Source organism: Salmo salar, chromosome 27 (genome assembly GCF_965601325.2).
Source record: "Salmo salar chromosome 27, fSalSal1, whole genome shotgun sequence".
NCBI lineage: Eukaryota > Metazoa > Chordata > Actinopteri > Salmoniformes > Salmonidae > Salmo > Salmo salar.
Window position 1 is genome coordinate 32512833 of NC_138317.1, and position 13581 is coordinate 32526413.

At 43.7% G+C, this 13581-nt stretch overlaps 1 protein-coding gene across 2 annotated transcripts in view; it reads right to left on the bottom strand.

The window, feature by feature from the left end:
- Positions 1–13581, bottom strand: part of LOC106588865 (adenylyl cyclase-associated protein 2) — a 51311-nt gene that overhangs the window by 7529 nt on the left and 30201 nt on the right. For both annotated transcript variants that reach the window (XM_045709443.2, XM_045709442.2), the window contains exons 5-7: positions 10173–10316; positions 9934–10019; positions 9637–9742 (exon numbers count right to left, since the gene is read on the bottom strand). In XM_045709443.2, the coding sequence (XP_045565399.1) occupies positions 9637–9742; positions 9934–10019; positions 10173–10316 (336 nt within the window). The remainder of the gene's footprint in view (positions 1–9636; positions 9743–9933; positions 10020–10172; positions 10317–13581) is intronic.

Consider the following 13581-nt stretch of genomic DNA (forward strand, 5'->3'; position numbering starts at 1 on the left):
CCTCTGGAAACTGGTCATCTCTATATACTCGTCACAAGACCCACTGGTTGATGCTTATTTATCAAACCCTCTTAGTCCTCACTCCCCCCATCTGAGATATCTACTGCAGCCCTCATCCTCCACATACAACACCCATTCTGACAGTCACATTCTGTTAAAGGTCCCCAAAGCATGCACATCCCTGGGTCGCTCCTCTTTTCAGTTCGCTGCAGCTAGCGACTGGAACAACATGCAACAAACACTCAAACTGGACAGTTTTTTCTCAATCATGGATATTCTTACTGACAGTTGTGGCTGCTTCGCGTGATGTATTGTTGTCTCTACCTTCTTGCCCTTTGTGCTGTTGTCTGTGCCCAATGATGTTCGTACCATGTTTTGTGCTGCTACCATGTTGTGTTGCTAGCATGTTGTTGTCATGTTGTGTTGCTACCATGCTGTGTTGTCGTGTGTTGCTGCCTTGCTATATTGTTGTCTTAGGTCTCTCTTTATGTAGTGTTGTGTTGTCTCTCTTGTCGTGATGTGTGTACTTATACATTTTTACATTTTTAATCCCAGCCCCACAGGAGGCCTTTTGCATTTTGGTAGGCCATCATTGTAAATAAGAATTTGTTCTTAACTGACTTACCTGGTTAAATAAAGGTTAAATAAAATAAAATACAGTTGTTGGCCAACAGGTGGAGTATAGGACAAATAGTTGAGGGTCTTCATATTCAACTGGTTTCTTGTAGCAGATGTGGCCAACGTCAAAGCTGGGTTAGAACAAACGCCTGCAAACACTGTCCCTCCAGCTCTCCAGGACCAGAGTGGTCCACCCTTGGCAAATAGGAACCTTAACTACCACTGTGTGCTGTTCTTGATGTTTATATATGCATATGGTGAAAAGTGGAGACCTAAGGCAGGGATTCAATCCGACTGTATGTTGTGACAATGCAGCTTTTAAAGGCAATGTTCCCGCATTCGCAAAGATCGCATTCATGGTAAACGCTGCATATGTGGAGTCAATCAGAAATTACCTTTAATGTCGAGCGTGCTATAACACGGATCTAAGGCAGATTGATTTGAATCCCGGCCTAAGTCCTGCTGCGACAGGGACTCTGGTCAACCTTTACTCTAAATGCATCTTTTCTCACTGAGAGCCTTACTTACCAAGCTAATGAGCAGATGAATGTAAAGCCCCATGCCCGCCAACTCCAGGAAAGACTCTGTCTGTCTGTCTGTCTGTCTGTCTGTCTGTCTGTCTGTCTGTCTGTCTGTCTGTCTGTCTGTCTGTCTGTCTGTCTGTCTGTCTGTCTGTCTGTCTGTCTGTCTGTCTGTCTGTGAGAGATAGTGTAAGTATGAGACTTAGTGAGAGTGTGTCTGAGTGTGGTTTTGTTTTTAACATTGTCTGTTTAACAGAGGGAGTTCCCAGTTCCTGAGCAGTTCAAGACCGTTTGGGACGGGTCCAAACTGGTGACAGAACCCACAGAGATCGCTGGCTGATTGCTGATATATCTGTCTGTCTGTCTGTCTGTCTGTCTGTCTGTGACTGCACAGCTGCCAAGGACAGTTACCCATGGTCCCCCTTCTACACTCAAACAAGCCACAGCAACTGTACAACCTCCCCCCCTCCACACACACACACACACACACACACACACACACACACACACACACACACACACACACACACACACACACACACGCATGCACCGCACGAACGCACACACACACACCACGCAAGTACCGCTGCAGCCAGTGTGAGACTGATGTACTGGTGATTGGTGTTGCAGTTGATTGGGGGTTTAGCAGTCTATGAGGTCCAGCTGACAGTCTCAACCTCTGACCTGTGACACGTGGTACATATCATTACAAAACAACACAGTTGTATTAGTTATTAGTTTAGCAAATGCCCAATGATTAAAGCTGAGTGCAATGAAATTAAGGGCTGGATTCACTCCGTATCATTAAAGATCCGCATTAAAAAATTGAAAGGTAATTTCCGATTGAGCCGACATATGCAGCGTTTACCGCGAACGTGGGAACGCAAGTCTCCACAAACATTGCCTTTACATTTTAATCGAGCTATAACGCAGATTTTCCGTGATACTTCTGGGATATGGACTGAATCCAGAGCTGTGTGTAGTTTGTGTGAATACACAACGTGTGTGTGTGTCTGCATGTGTGACAGTGTGTCCCTGCCCCTCTGAACAGAAGCAGACAGATTAGCCAAGAGAAAAGCCCAGTAGTTTAAAGTACGTTGTGGGATGTGTTGGAGCAGGTGTGTAGGGCCTGAACTTCACAGGGCTTTGTTGCGGCTTTCTTTAGTGAAGAAAACCGGCATTCAAGTCCACCCTGAGGACCACCTCTCCACGCCACACACTCCTTAACTCACACGCACACACAAAACCCTGACACCTAACGGCAGGAGGGACAGCTGACCCACAGCCACACTCTCGCATGTGCACACACACACACACACACACACACACACACACACACACACACACACACACACACACACACACACCTTCAGTCCACCAAATTGTGTGAGTCTATATGCCTCAAAGGACCACACAGAGGATTCTGGCAGATCACTGAAATAGACAGTGGCCTTGAACTGAGTTCAACACTCTTTAAAGTTTAGAGAAATGTGAAGTTTAAGGAGTTTTACTTTCAGTTTTATTGTCCCGTAAAAAGCTAAACAAATAAACGTATCACTTCCACTGGATGCAGGAATATGATTTCTGATTGGAAACCTGCCAGAGAGAGAAAGGGAGAATGAGAAGGGGGGAAGGGAGAGGGAGAAGGTGGAAAGGGTAGAAGCGAGAAGGGTGGAAGCGAGAAGGGTGGAAGAGAGAAGGGTGGAAGAGAGAGAAGACAAGCTATGTGCACACTGCCCACAAAATGAGGTGGAAACTAAAGTGCACTTCCTAACAAATGTATGACCATATTAGAGACACATATTTCCCTCAGATTACACAGACCCACAAAGAATTCGAAAACAAACCCAATTTTGACGAACTCCCATATCTACTGGGTGAAATACCACAGTGTGCCACCACAGCAGCAAGATGTGTGACCTGTTGCCACAAGAAAAGGGCAACCAGTGAACAAACACCATTGTAAATACAACCCATATTTATGTTTATTTATTTTCCCTTTTGTACTTTAATTATTTGCACATCGCTACAACACTGTATATAGACATAAGACATTTTAAAGATCTTCATTATTTTGAATGTAATGTTTACTGTTCATTTTTATTGTTTATTTCACTTTTATTTATTTATTATCTATTTCACTTGCTTTGGCAATGTTAACATATGTTTCCCATGCCAATAAAGCCCTTGAATTGAACTGAGAGTGAAGGGGGAAGGGAGAAGGGTGGGAAGGGAGAGGAAGAAGGGAGAAGGGAGAAAGAGGGAGAAGGGGGGAAGAAAGAGGAAGAAGGGAGAAGTGAGAAGGGGGGAAGAAAGAGGAAGAAGGGAGAAGTGAGAAGGGGGGAAGAAAGAGTGAGAAGGGGGGAGGAGAGAGAGTGAGAAGGGGGGAAGGGAGAGAGAGGCAGAAGGGGGAGGGAGAAGGGGGAAGGGAGAGAGGCAGAAGGGGGAGGGAGAAGGGGGAAGGGAGGAGGGAAAAGGGGGAGGGAGAAGGGAGGAGGGAAAAGGGGGAGGGAGAAGGGGGGAGGGAAAAGGGGGAGGGAGAAGGGGGGAGAGAGAGGGAGAAGGGGGGAGAGAGAGGGAGAAGGGGGGAGAGAGAGGGAGAAGTCGGGAAGAGAAAAGGACAAAGAGTAGTAGAAGAAGAAAACAAAAAGCAGACGATAGAAGAAGAGCATGAATTCCCAGCAAACTCTACAATTGCTCAATTGAGAACCACAAAGCAGCCACCAGTACACCAGGGACCAAGTCATTCATACAAGCTGGTCCTTACGCAACCAGCTGCCTGCCTGCATAACTACACATAAAAATATACACTGTGGGGTAATTAACATGAGAAAGACATCCCAACCGGCACCATATTCCCTATATAGTGCACTATGTTTGGCCAGACCCTATGGGCTCTATGTAAGTAATATTGTGCCATTTGGACAGCAGCCCTGTACCACTTTAAAAATAAGGAAACAGAAAACAACATCTGAGGCTCTGCTCCAGATGAAAACAACTGCACGACTCCAAAAGAGTCCGAGACAAACAATGATGTCTCATGGCGAGCTGTAATTCATTGAGTCTTGTTCCAGCCTGTTCAAACCTGCATGGCAAGCAAGGTTATACTTCATCCATAGGACCAGGAGCGTTTCCTGACCGTGTGACCTGATCACGGAAAAAGCCGGGAATTCTGGGCCTATATATCCAACCTCAGATAAAAGTCCTGAGAAGTCAGTTGTTCCTTCTCAGGTCACAGAGTCATGAAAAACTCCTGGCTCAGGGAGGAGCAGTGTTCAGGGCAGTGTTGAGGAGGTTGGATCAGGAGCTATTTGCTGCTGTAACACATGGATAATGGAATGTGGAGGGAATGCCCCACTGGACGTTAGCTAGCTAGAGGACCGTAGTGCTGCTGAAGTGCTGTAGTATAAGACATTAACTATCCATTATATGTCTCATGTAACTGTTTTACAGCACACTTACAACATGATGACGGTATGTAGCGGAGTCCGAAATGATTGACACCCTTAAGAAAGATGAGCAAAATGACTGTATAAAATAAATCATAAAAATATTTTTGCAATGGCCATCTCAGTCTCTAGACTTGAACCCTATTGAAAACATGTGGTTTGAACTGAAGAGCACAGCTAAAGGATATCAAAGATCTGGAAGGATTCTGTATGGAGGAATGGTCTAAAATCCTCATAAAACATTCTAGAAAAAGTCTCAGTGCGGTTATCGTCATAATGTGAGGTATTGAAAACAGGGGTGTCAATAATTTGAATCATACTGTCACGGTTGTCGTAGGGTAAAGTGGACCAAGACGCAGCGGGGAAATGTGCACTCATCTTCTTTTTATTTAAACGGACAAGAAGGTGAACCAAAACAAACACGTACACAACAAAAACACAACGACTAATAACAGGCCGGTAAGGCAACAAAGCTATACCAAGCACAATCTCCCACAAATACTAAAACAAACACATACCTATTTATAGAACCCTCAGAGGCAATGAGAAAACACCTGCCTCCAATTGAGGGTTCAACCCCCAATAAACTAAACATAGAAATACAAAGAACTAGACTAAACATTGAAATACATTAACATAGAACAGTGCCCAAAACAATAAATCAAACACCCCACTAAACACACAACCACCCCGAACCACATAAAACATATACCCCCTGCCACGTCCTGACCAAACTACAATAACAAATAACCCCTATTACTGGTCAGAACGTGACAGTACCCCCCCCCCCCCCCCAAAGGTGCAGACCCCGGATGCACCTCACACAAAATAACTCCAAAACCAAAATAAATCCCCTAAACTAAAGGGAGTGAAGGGAGGGTGGCTGCCGTCAACAACGGCTCCTGTGCTACACCCGTCTCTCTTGGTTCCGGACAGTGGGCCGTCTCTCTTGGTTCTGGACACTCTGGACGAGGCACTGTTGCCGGACGTTCTGGACGAGGCACTGTTGCCGGATGTTCTGGACGAGGCACTGTTGCCGGACGTTCTGGACGAGGCACTGTTGCCGGAAGTTCTGGACGAGGCACTGTCATCGGAAGCTCGGGACTAGGCTGACGCACTGGAAGCCTGATGCGTGGGGCTGGTAGTGGAGGTTCCAGACTGGGGACACGCACCTCAGGGCTAGTGCGGGGAGCAGGAACAGGACGTACTGGACTGGAAGCCTAGTGCGTGGTGCTGGTACTGGAGGTATCAGACTGGAGGCACGTACTTCAAGGCTAGTGCGAGGAGCGGGAACAGGACATACTGGACTGGGCTGATGTACTGGAGGCCTGGTGCGTGATGCTGGTACTGGAGGTATCAGATTGGAGACACACACCTCAGGGCTAGTGCGTGGAACGGGAACAGGACATACTGGACTGGGCTGATGTACTGGAGGCCTGGGGCGTGGTGCTGGTACTGGAGGTATCAGATTGGAGACACACACCTCAGGGCTAGTGCGTGGAGCGGGAACAGGACATACTGAACTGGGCTGATGTACTGGAGGCCTGGTGCGTGGTGCTGGTACTGTCTTCACCAGCTGGCTAGCACGCACCTCAGGACACGTATGTAGATCTGACTCAGGTGACATCAATTTACGGACACGCTCTGTAGGGCGAATGTCATGCCTAATACACCAACACAGTAGCTCTCTCATAGTTTTCATCTCCAATTTTCCCATCAACTCCTTAATAGTCTCTGCTTCGCTCACCTCCAATTTTACCCCGACTGGCTCTGGTTCCATCCTCGGCTCCGCCGATCTGTCCATGTGCCCCCCCCAAAAAATATTGGGGCTGCCTCTCCGGTTTAAACGTTGTCGGCGCATACAAAGCCTCATACCGACACCTCTCCGCCTTGGCTGCCTCTATTTCCTCCGGAGGAAGATGGTAGTCCCCAGCCTGATGCCAAGGTCCAGCCCCGTCCAAAATCTCCTCCCAAGTCCAATTTCCATTATAGTCCATATAATTTTTCCGTTGCTCCTTGGTCCTTGGGAGATTCTGTCACGGTTGTCGTAGGGTAAAGTGGACCAAGACGCAGCGGGGAAATGTGCACTCATCTTCTTTTTATTTAAACGGACAAGAAGGTGAACCAAAATAAATACCGACACGACACGACACGACACGACACGACACGACACGACACGACACGACACGACACGACACGACACGACACGACACGACACGACTAATAACAGGCCGGTAAGGCAATAAAGCTATACCAAGCACAATCTCCCACAAATACTAAAACAAACACATACCTATTTATAGAACCCTCAATCAGAGGCAATGAGAAAACACCTGCCTCCAATTGAGGGTTCAACCCCCAATAAACTAAACATAGAAATACGTTAACATAGAACAGTGCCCAAAACCCCGGAACAATAAATCAAACACCCCACTAAACACACAACCACCCCGACAAACATAAAACAAATACCCCCTGCCACGTCCTGACCAAACTACAATAACAAATAACCCCTATTACTGGTCAGAACGTGACACATACCTTAACATTTTTTTTTATTACTTGTTAAACAAAATGTATTTCTCTGAGCAATTGTATTAGTATAAAATAATATCATTTCCACATTTTTTAGAGCACACAATATAGCCCAGTATGAAATATTTATTTTATACAGTCATGCTTATCTTTATTTTATACAGTCATGCTTATCTTTATTTTATACAGTCATGCTTATCTTTATTTTATACAGTCATGCTTACCTTTATTTTATACAGTCATGCTTATCTTCATTTTATACAGTCATGCTTATCTTTATTTTATACAGTCATGCTTATCTTTATTTTATAGTCATGCTTATCTTTATTTTATACAGTCATGCTTACCTTTATTTTATACAGTCATGCTTATCTTCATTTTATACAGTCATGCTTATCTTTATTTTATACAGTCATGCTTATCTTTATTTTATACAGTCATGCTTATCTTTATTTTATACAGTCATGCTTACCTTTATTTTATACAGTCATGCTTATCTTCATTTTATACAGTCATGCTTATCTTTATTTTATACAGTCATGCTTATCTTTATTTTATACAGTCATGCTTATCTTTATTTTATACAGTCATGCTTATCTTTATTTTATACAGTCATGCTTACCTTTATTTTATACAGTCATGCTTACCTTTATTTTATACAGTCATGCTTACCTTTATTTTATACAGTCATGCTTACCTTTATTTTATACAGTCATGCTTATCTTCATTTTATACAGTCATGCTTATCTTTATTTTATACAGTCATGCTTATCTTTATTTTATACAGTCATGCTTACCTTTATTTTATACAGTCATGCTTACCTTTATTTTATACAGTCATGCTTATCTTTTTCAAGGGTGACAATAATTCAGACCTCACTGTATGTACTGTGTGAACTGAAGCATTAGAATTGTAGTCATAATGTGATAATTATAGTTACACAGTTTAGTTAGTATGTGACGATTAGTGGCGGTCAGTGCCGTTTAAGATGAGGGAGGACGATTTTCTTCATGAGCATGGCCTTATTTCTATTACAGCATATTGAATGACTGTCATTCATATTCCATTCACCCAGTTCAATGTAACATTGATAGGTTGAGGCTTCTACATAATAGTCTAATGTTCCCTATACCCATCATGAGGTTGCTACAACTTAACCTATGAAGGAAAGTTTACAACTTAGGTGCACACGGGTCGAGAGAAAAATCTGAGGTGACACACAGTGACATATGGACAGACAGTGACACATTCAATACCGCCTTGCACACTCTTGTCTGCATCTAGCTGATATAGGGTGTAATCATTAGTCTAAATGTTGCAAACAAGAGGTTCTATAAACATATTCAGGTATGTTTATCCCTGTTTTGTTCCATTTACTTCCGCTTAAGAAAGGTTTTTCAACAGAATCGGCAGAATGAATACACCCCTGATCACGTATAAACACAGTTCATTTTAATAGTACATTGTATTCCTTCACGCATCTATGCACTCTCCACCTCTCACCTTTTCCCTTAGCTTGTGGACTTCAATGCACAACACATCAGCTGTATGTGACCAGGCGAAAAAACCTTTCCAAGCCAAACTGCTACACAGCCTACATCGGTGTCATCATATTGGATAAAGTAACATCATAGTCAACATAGCAAATAGAACTAACGCGTTAGTAAATCCGCTATTATCATGCAGTAACATTACAGTGTACAGTCAGTAAGCAGTTTAGCACTTAACCCAGCAGGCCCCGGTTGAAATAAATTTGTCAAACCAAAGGCTTGCCTTGACTTGGAAGAGTTCCAGTGTTATGTTGGATAGACATAGCCAGCTAGCTAACATAGCATCCCTCTGTTTGAGCAGGCTAAACTAGCTAGCTGCATTTGCTAGCTAAGTAAGCAAAACTGAAAGTTATAATTTTTTTACCAAATCTCTTGCTTCTCCTTCATTTTGGAAGAAAGGAATTTATTCAAACTGTTCAACTATTGTCTTTCTCTCTTTGAGTCAACTACTCACTACATTTTATGCACCTCAGTGCTAGCTAGCTGTAGCTTATGCTTTCAGTACTAGACTCACTCTCTGATCCTTTGACTGGGTGGGCAACGTCAGTTCATGCTGCAAGATATCTGATAGGTTGGATGACGTGCTCCGGAAGTTGTCATAATTACTGTGTAGGTCTATGGAAGGGGGTGAGAACCATGAGCTCACTAGGTTTTGTATTGAAGTCAATGTACCCATAGGAGGACGGAAGCTAGCTGTCCTCCGGCTACACCATGGTGCTACCCTACAGAGTGCTGCTGAGGCAACTGTAGACCTTCATTGCAAAATAGTGTGTTTTAATACATTTTTGGGTGACGTGATTATATTTAGTATAGTTTTATCTAAAAAGGATAACTTTTTTAATGTTTAAACATTTAAAAAAAATGAAATTCACTGAGGAGGATGGCCCTCCCCTTCTCCTCTGAGGAGCCTCTACTGGACTGGATGATTATTTCTGTAAATCTTAAGTGTCGCTGCTACTCACAGTCTTGCTCCAGACTAGGCCTGTTGCGTGATGCTGTTTGATGAAGGCCTGAAGCTGAGTCCAGATGGATAGGTAGGACCCCACCCACTCCACATGACGCTTGTCTCTACAGAGAAAGAGATCAACAGACAGACGGAGAGAGGGGGAGAGAGAGAGGGTGACAAGGAAAAAGGGGGATGGATTAGGACAAATACACAGAAAGAAAAAGACACAGACAGTTATTTTTACATACCAATAATAATCTGCAAAGTAGCTAGTAAGCTAAAGTTGATGTAATACACCAGCAGTCATACTCACAAATCTTTATAGTCTTTCAGAACTCTGTTAGTGTAGAAAATGGCAGCATCATTCATCTCCTTCACATAGGGAACTGGCTTCTGGCTCTGGAAGAGTGAAGGAGCGAGAGAAAGAGAAAAAAAGAGAGCGATAGAGGTAGTTAAACAAAGCTGACCCTATGTATGAATTTAGACGTCTCTGCTCTGCATTCTCAGAAACACAGTGAAGAAGATGTGAATGAGTGAGTGATGTCTCCTCACCACGGCGACCCAGCCCAGCGCTGGGATGCTCTCGCTGACAGCTGATAGGTGGTTGAATTGGCTGCTGCCACGGTTACATTCCCGAAAGTTCTGAATCTCCTGGATTTTCTCTGAGATAGGCTTCACCAAGTCAGACAGCTCCATCTGGGAGGGAGAGAGGGGGGAGGAGAGCGAGAGAGGGAAAATGAAAGAGAGAGAAAGATAGTGAGAGAGAGAGAGAATGCTTGTCAACAAAAACTGAACAATCTCACAGGTAGTGTCTTTTCTATATAACTGACAATATGCAAATAGCATTTATCAATGACTTAAGTATAACTCAACACCCATACATTCCTCTGTAATAGTGCTCTGAGCAGCTCTCACAGTGCTCGCCATAACCTGAGTGAGAGCACCAGTCTCAATGGGCCAGTTACCTCATGCTACCCGTTATATAGCAGTTTCACTTACTGCCTTGCCCACAATCAACTCTGCCATGCATGCCAGCTAGTCGAAGGCAGTGTGCAATTTGACTGTGATTTTATAACTGGGCAACTGGAATTTTATTAGAAGGATCCATTTTCCATTGGAACTTCCAGAACCCTGCTAGCTTCCATTTCTCTTTCCCTCCCTCCTCCCTCTCCTCCCAGCATTCCTCTGTTCATTGGGAGATCCCTCTGGCCTTGTAAGGCACTGAGCAGGTCTAATGTTTACAGTTTACCTTCACACAACTGGGTAAAGGAACACATTGTTTCCCTAGTGACACTGTAGTACTGTTCTCTTATTTTGACCTGTACCTATTCATATTTTTATATTTACATTTTAGCAGACGCTCTTATCCAGAGCGACTTACAGTAGTGAATGCATACATTTCATTTCATACATTTTTTTTCTTTTTTCTTTTTTTTTTTCTCCACACTGACCCCCCGTGGGAATTGAACCCACAACCCTGGTGTTGTAAACACCATGCTCTACCAACTGAGCCACAGGGAAGACAAGCCGATGTTGCTATGACATTTTAACTAAATATCCCCAGCGGTGTCGATATGCTGTGGGAAAGAATCATAAATATAATGATTTCTGTTTATTTATTTAGCTTTATTTTGAGAAAGGATGTGATTATTCTTCCGTTGCTATGGCAACTGATTTAATTGCATTATGGGTTAAATACAGTGTATTCGCAAAGTAATGAGACCCCTTGACTTTTTACACATTTTGTTACGTTACAGCCTTATTCTAAAATGTATTAAATTAAAAATGTTCCTCAATCTACACACAATACCCCATAATGACAAAGCAAAAGCATGTTTTAGACATTTTGCAAATGTATTAAAAATAAAAAACAGAAATACCAAAGGGTCTGAATACCTACGTTTTCAGACCCTTTGCTAATAGACTCAAAATTGAGCTCAGGTGCATCCTGTTTCCATTGATCATCCTTGAGATGTTTCTACATGTCACACCCTGATCTGTTTCACCTGTCCTTGTTATTGTCTCCACCCCCTCCAGGTGTTGCTTGTTTTCCCCAGCGTATTTATCCCTGTGTTTCCTGTCTCTCTGTGGCAGTTCGTCTTGTATGTCCAAGTCAACCAGCGGTTTTCCCGTTCTCCTGCTTTTGCTATTTCCCCTTTTTCTAGTCCTCCCGGTTTTGACCCTTGCCTGTTTCTGGACTCTGTACCCGCCTGCCTGACCATTCTGCCTGCCTTGACCTCGAGCCAGTCTGCCACTCTGTACCTCCTGGACTCTGATCTGGTTTTGACCTTTTGCCTGTACATGACCATTCTCTTGTCTACTCCTTTTTGGATTATTAAACATCTAAGACTCCAACCATCTGCATCTGGGTCTCGCTTTGAGTTATGATACTACAACTTTGTCGGAGTCCAACTGTGATAAATTCAATTAATTGGACATGATTTGGAAAGGCACACACCTGTCTATATAAGGTCCCAAAGTTGACAGTGCATATCAGAGCAAAAACCAAGCATTGAGATCAAAGGAATTGTCTGTAGAGACAGGATTGTGTCAAGGCACAAATCTGGGGAAGGGTACCAAAAAATGTCTGCAGCATTGAAGGTCCCCAAGAACACAGTAGCCTCCATCTTTCTTAAATGGAAGAAGTTAAGAAGCACCAAGACTCTTCCTAGAGCTGGCCGCCTGGCCAAACTGAGCAATCGGGGGAGAAGGGCCTTGGTCAGAGAGGTGACCGTGAACCCGATGGTAACTGTGACAGAGCTCCAGAGTTCTTCTGTGGAGATGGGAGAACCTTCAAGAAGAACAACAATCTCTGCAGCACTCAATCAATCAGGCTTTTATGGTAGAGTGGCCAGACGGAAGCCACTCCTCAGTAAAAGGCACAACAGCCCGCTTGGAGTTCGCCAAAAAGCACCTAAAGGACTGTCAAATCATGAGAAACATGATTCTCTGGTCTGATGAAACCAGGATTGAACTCTTTGGCCTGAATGCCAAGCATCACATCTGGAGGTAACTTAGCACATTCCCTACAGTGAAGCATGGTGGTGGTGGCAGCATCATGCTGTGGGGATGTTTTTCAGTGGCAGGGACTGGGAGACTAGTCAGGAGAGGGAAAGATGAACAGACCAAAGTACTGAGAGATCCTTGATGAAAACCTGCTCCAGAGCGCTCAGGACCTCAGACTAGAGCGAAGGTTCACCTTCCAATAGGATAATGACCCTAAGCTCACAGTCAAGACAACGCAGGAGTGGCGTGGGGACAAATTTCTGAATGTCCTTGAGTGGCCCAGCTAGAGCCCGGACTTGAACAGCACACATTTCTGTTGTATCCCCGGACAATCATGCCTAATTCAACTCATTGAGGGCCTGATTATTAATTGACAAGTTGAATCAGGTGTGCTTGTCTGGGACTACAATAAAAAATGTGTACTGTTGGGGGTACTCAAGGTCTGGAGTTGTACTGGAGTTGTACTGGAGTTGTACAGGTGTGCTTGTCTGGGACTACAATAAAAATGTGTACTGTTGGGGGTACTCAAGGTCTGGAGTTGGGAACCACTATCTTAGGTCATCCAATCAGTGACTTAAATACTCAAAGAGAGCCTCTCCTAGAGAATGTTTACAGACGTGGAGATGATGAAATGGTCAGAAGTACTGTACAGCTCCATTCCTAAGTGTATCGGTTTGATTTGAATAATAATCTTATACACTCCGACATAGTTTGCTGTATTTTACATACTACAGTTTCTCCTTGTGTGTCAGAGGGAGAGACAGAAAGACATCTATTTTTTGAGCAAATTCTTGCCCAAATCAGATGCACATGATTTTCATAACATGAGATAGACAGTCCTTTCATAGGGAGGACCAACCTCGACTGTCTTACTTTCACGCTCTCCAGATCCCATCGGAAACAATTAGCATGCTAGAGCATCCTTAAAAGAAAACCACTTCTCCATGAAATGGAG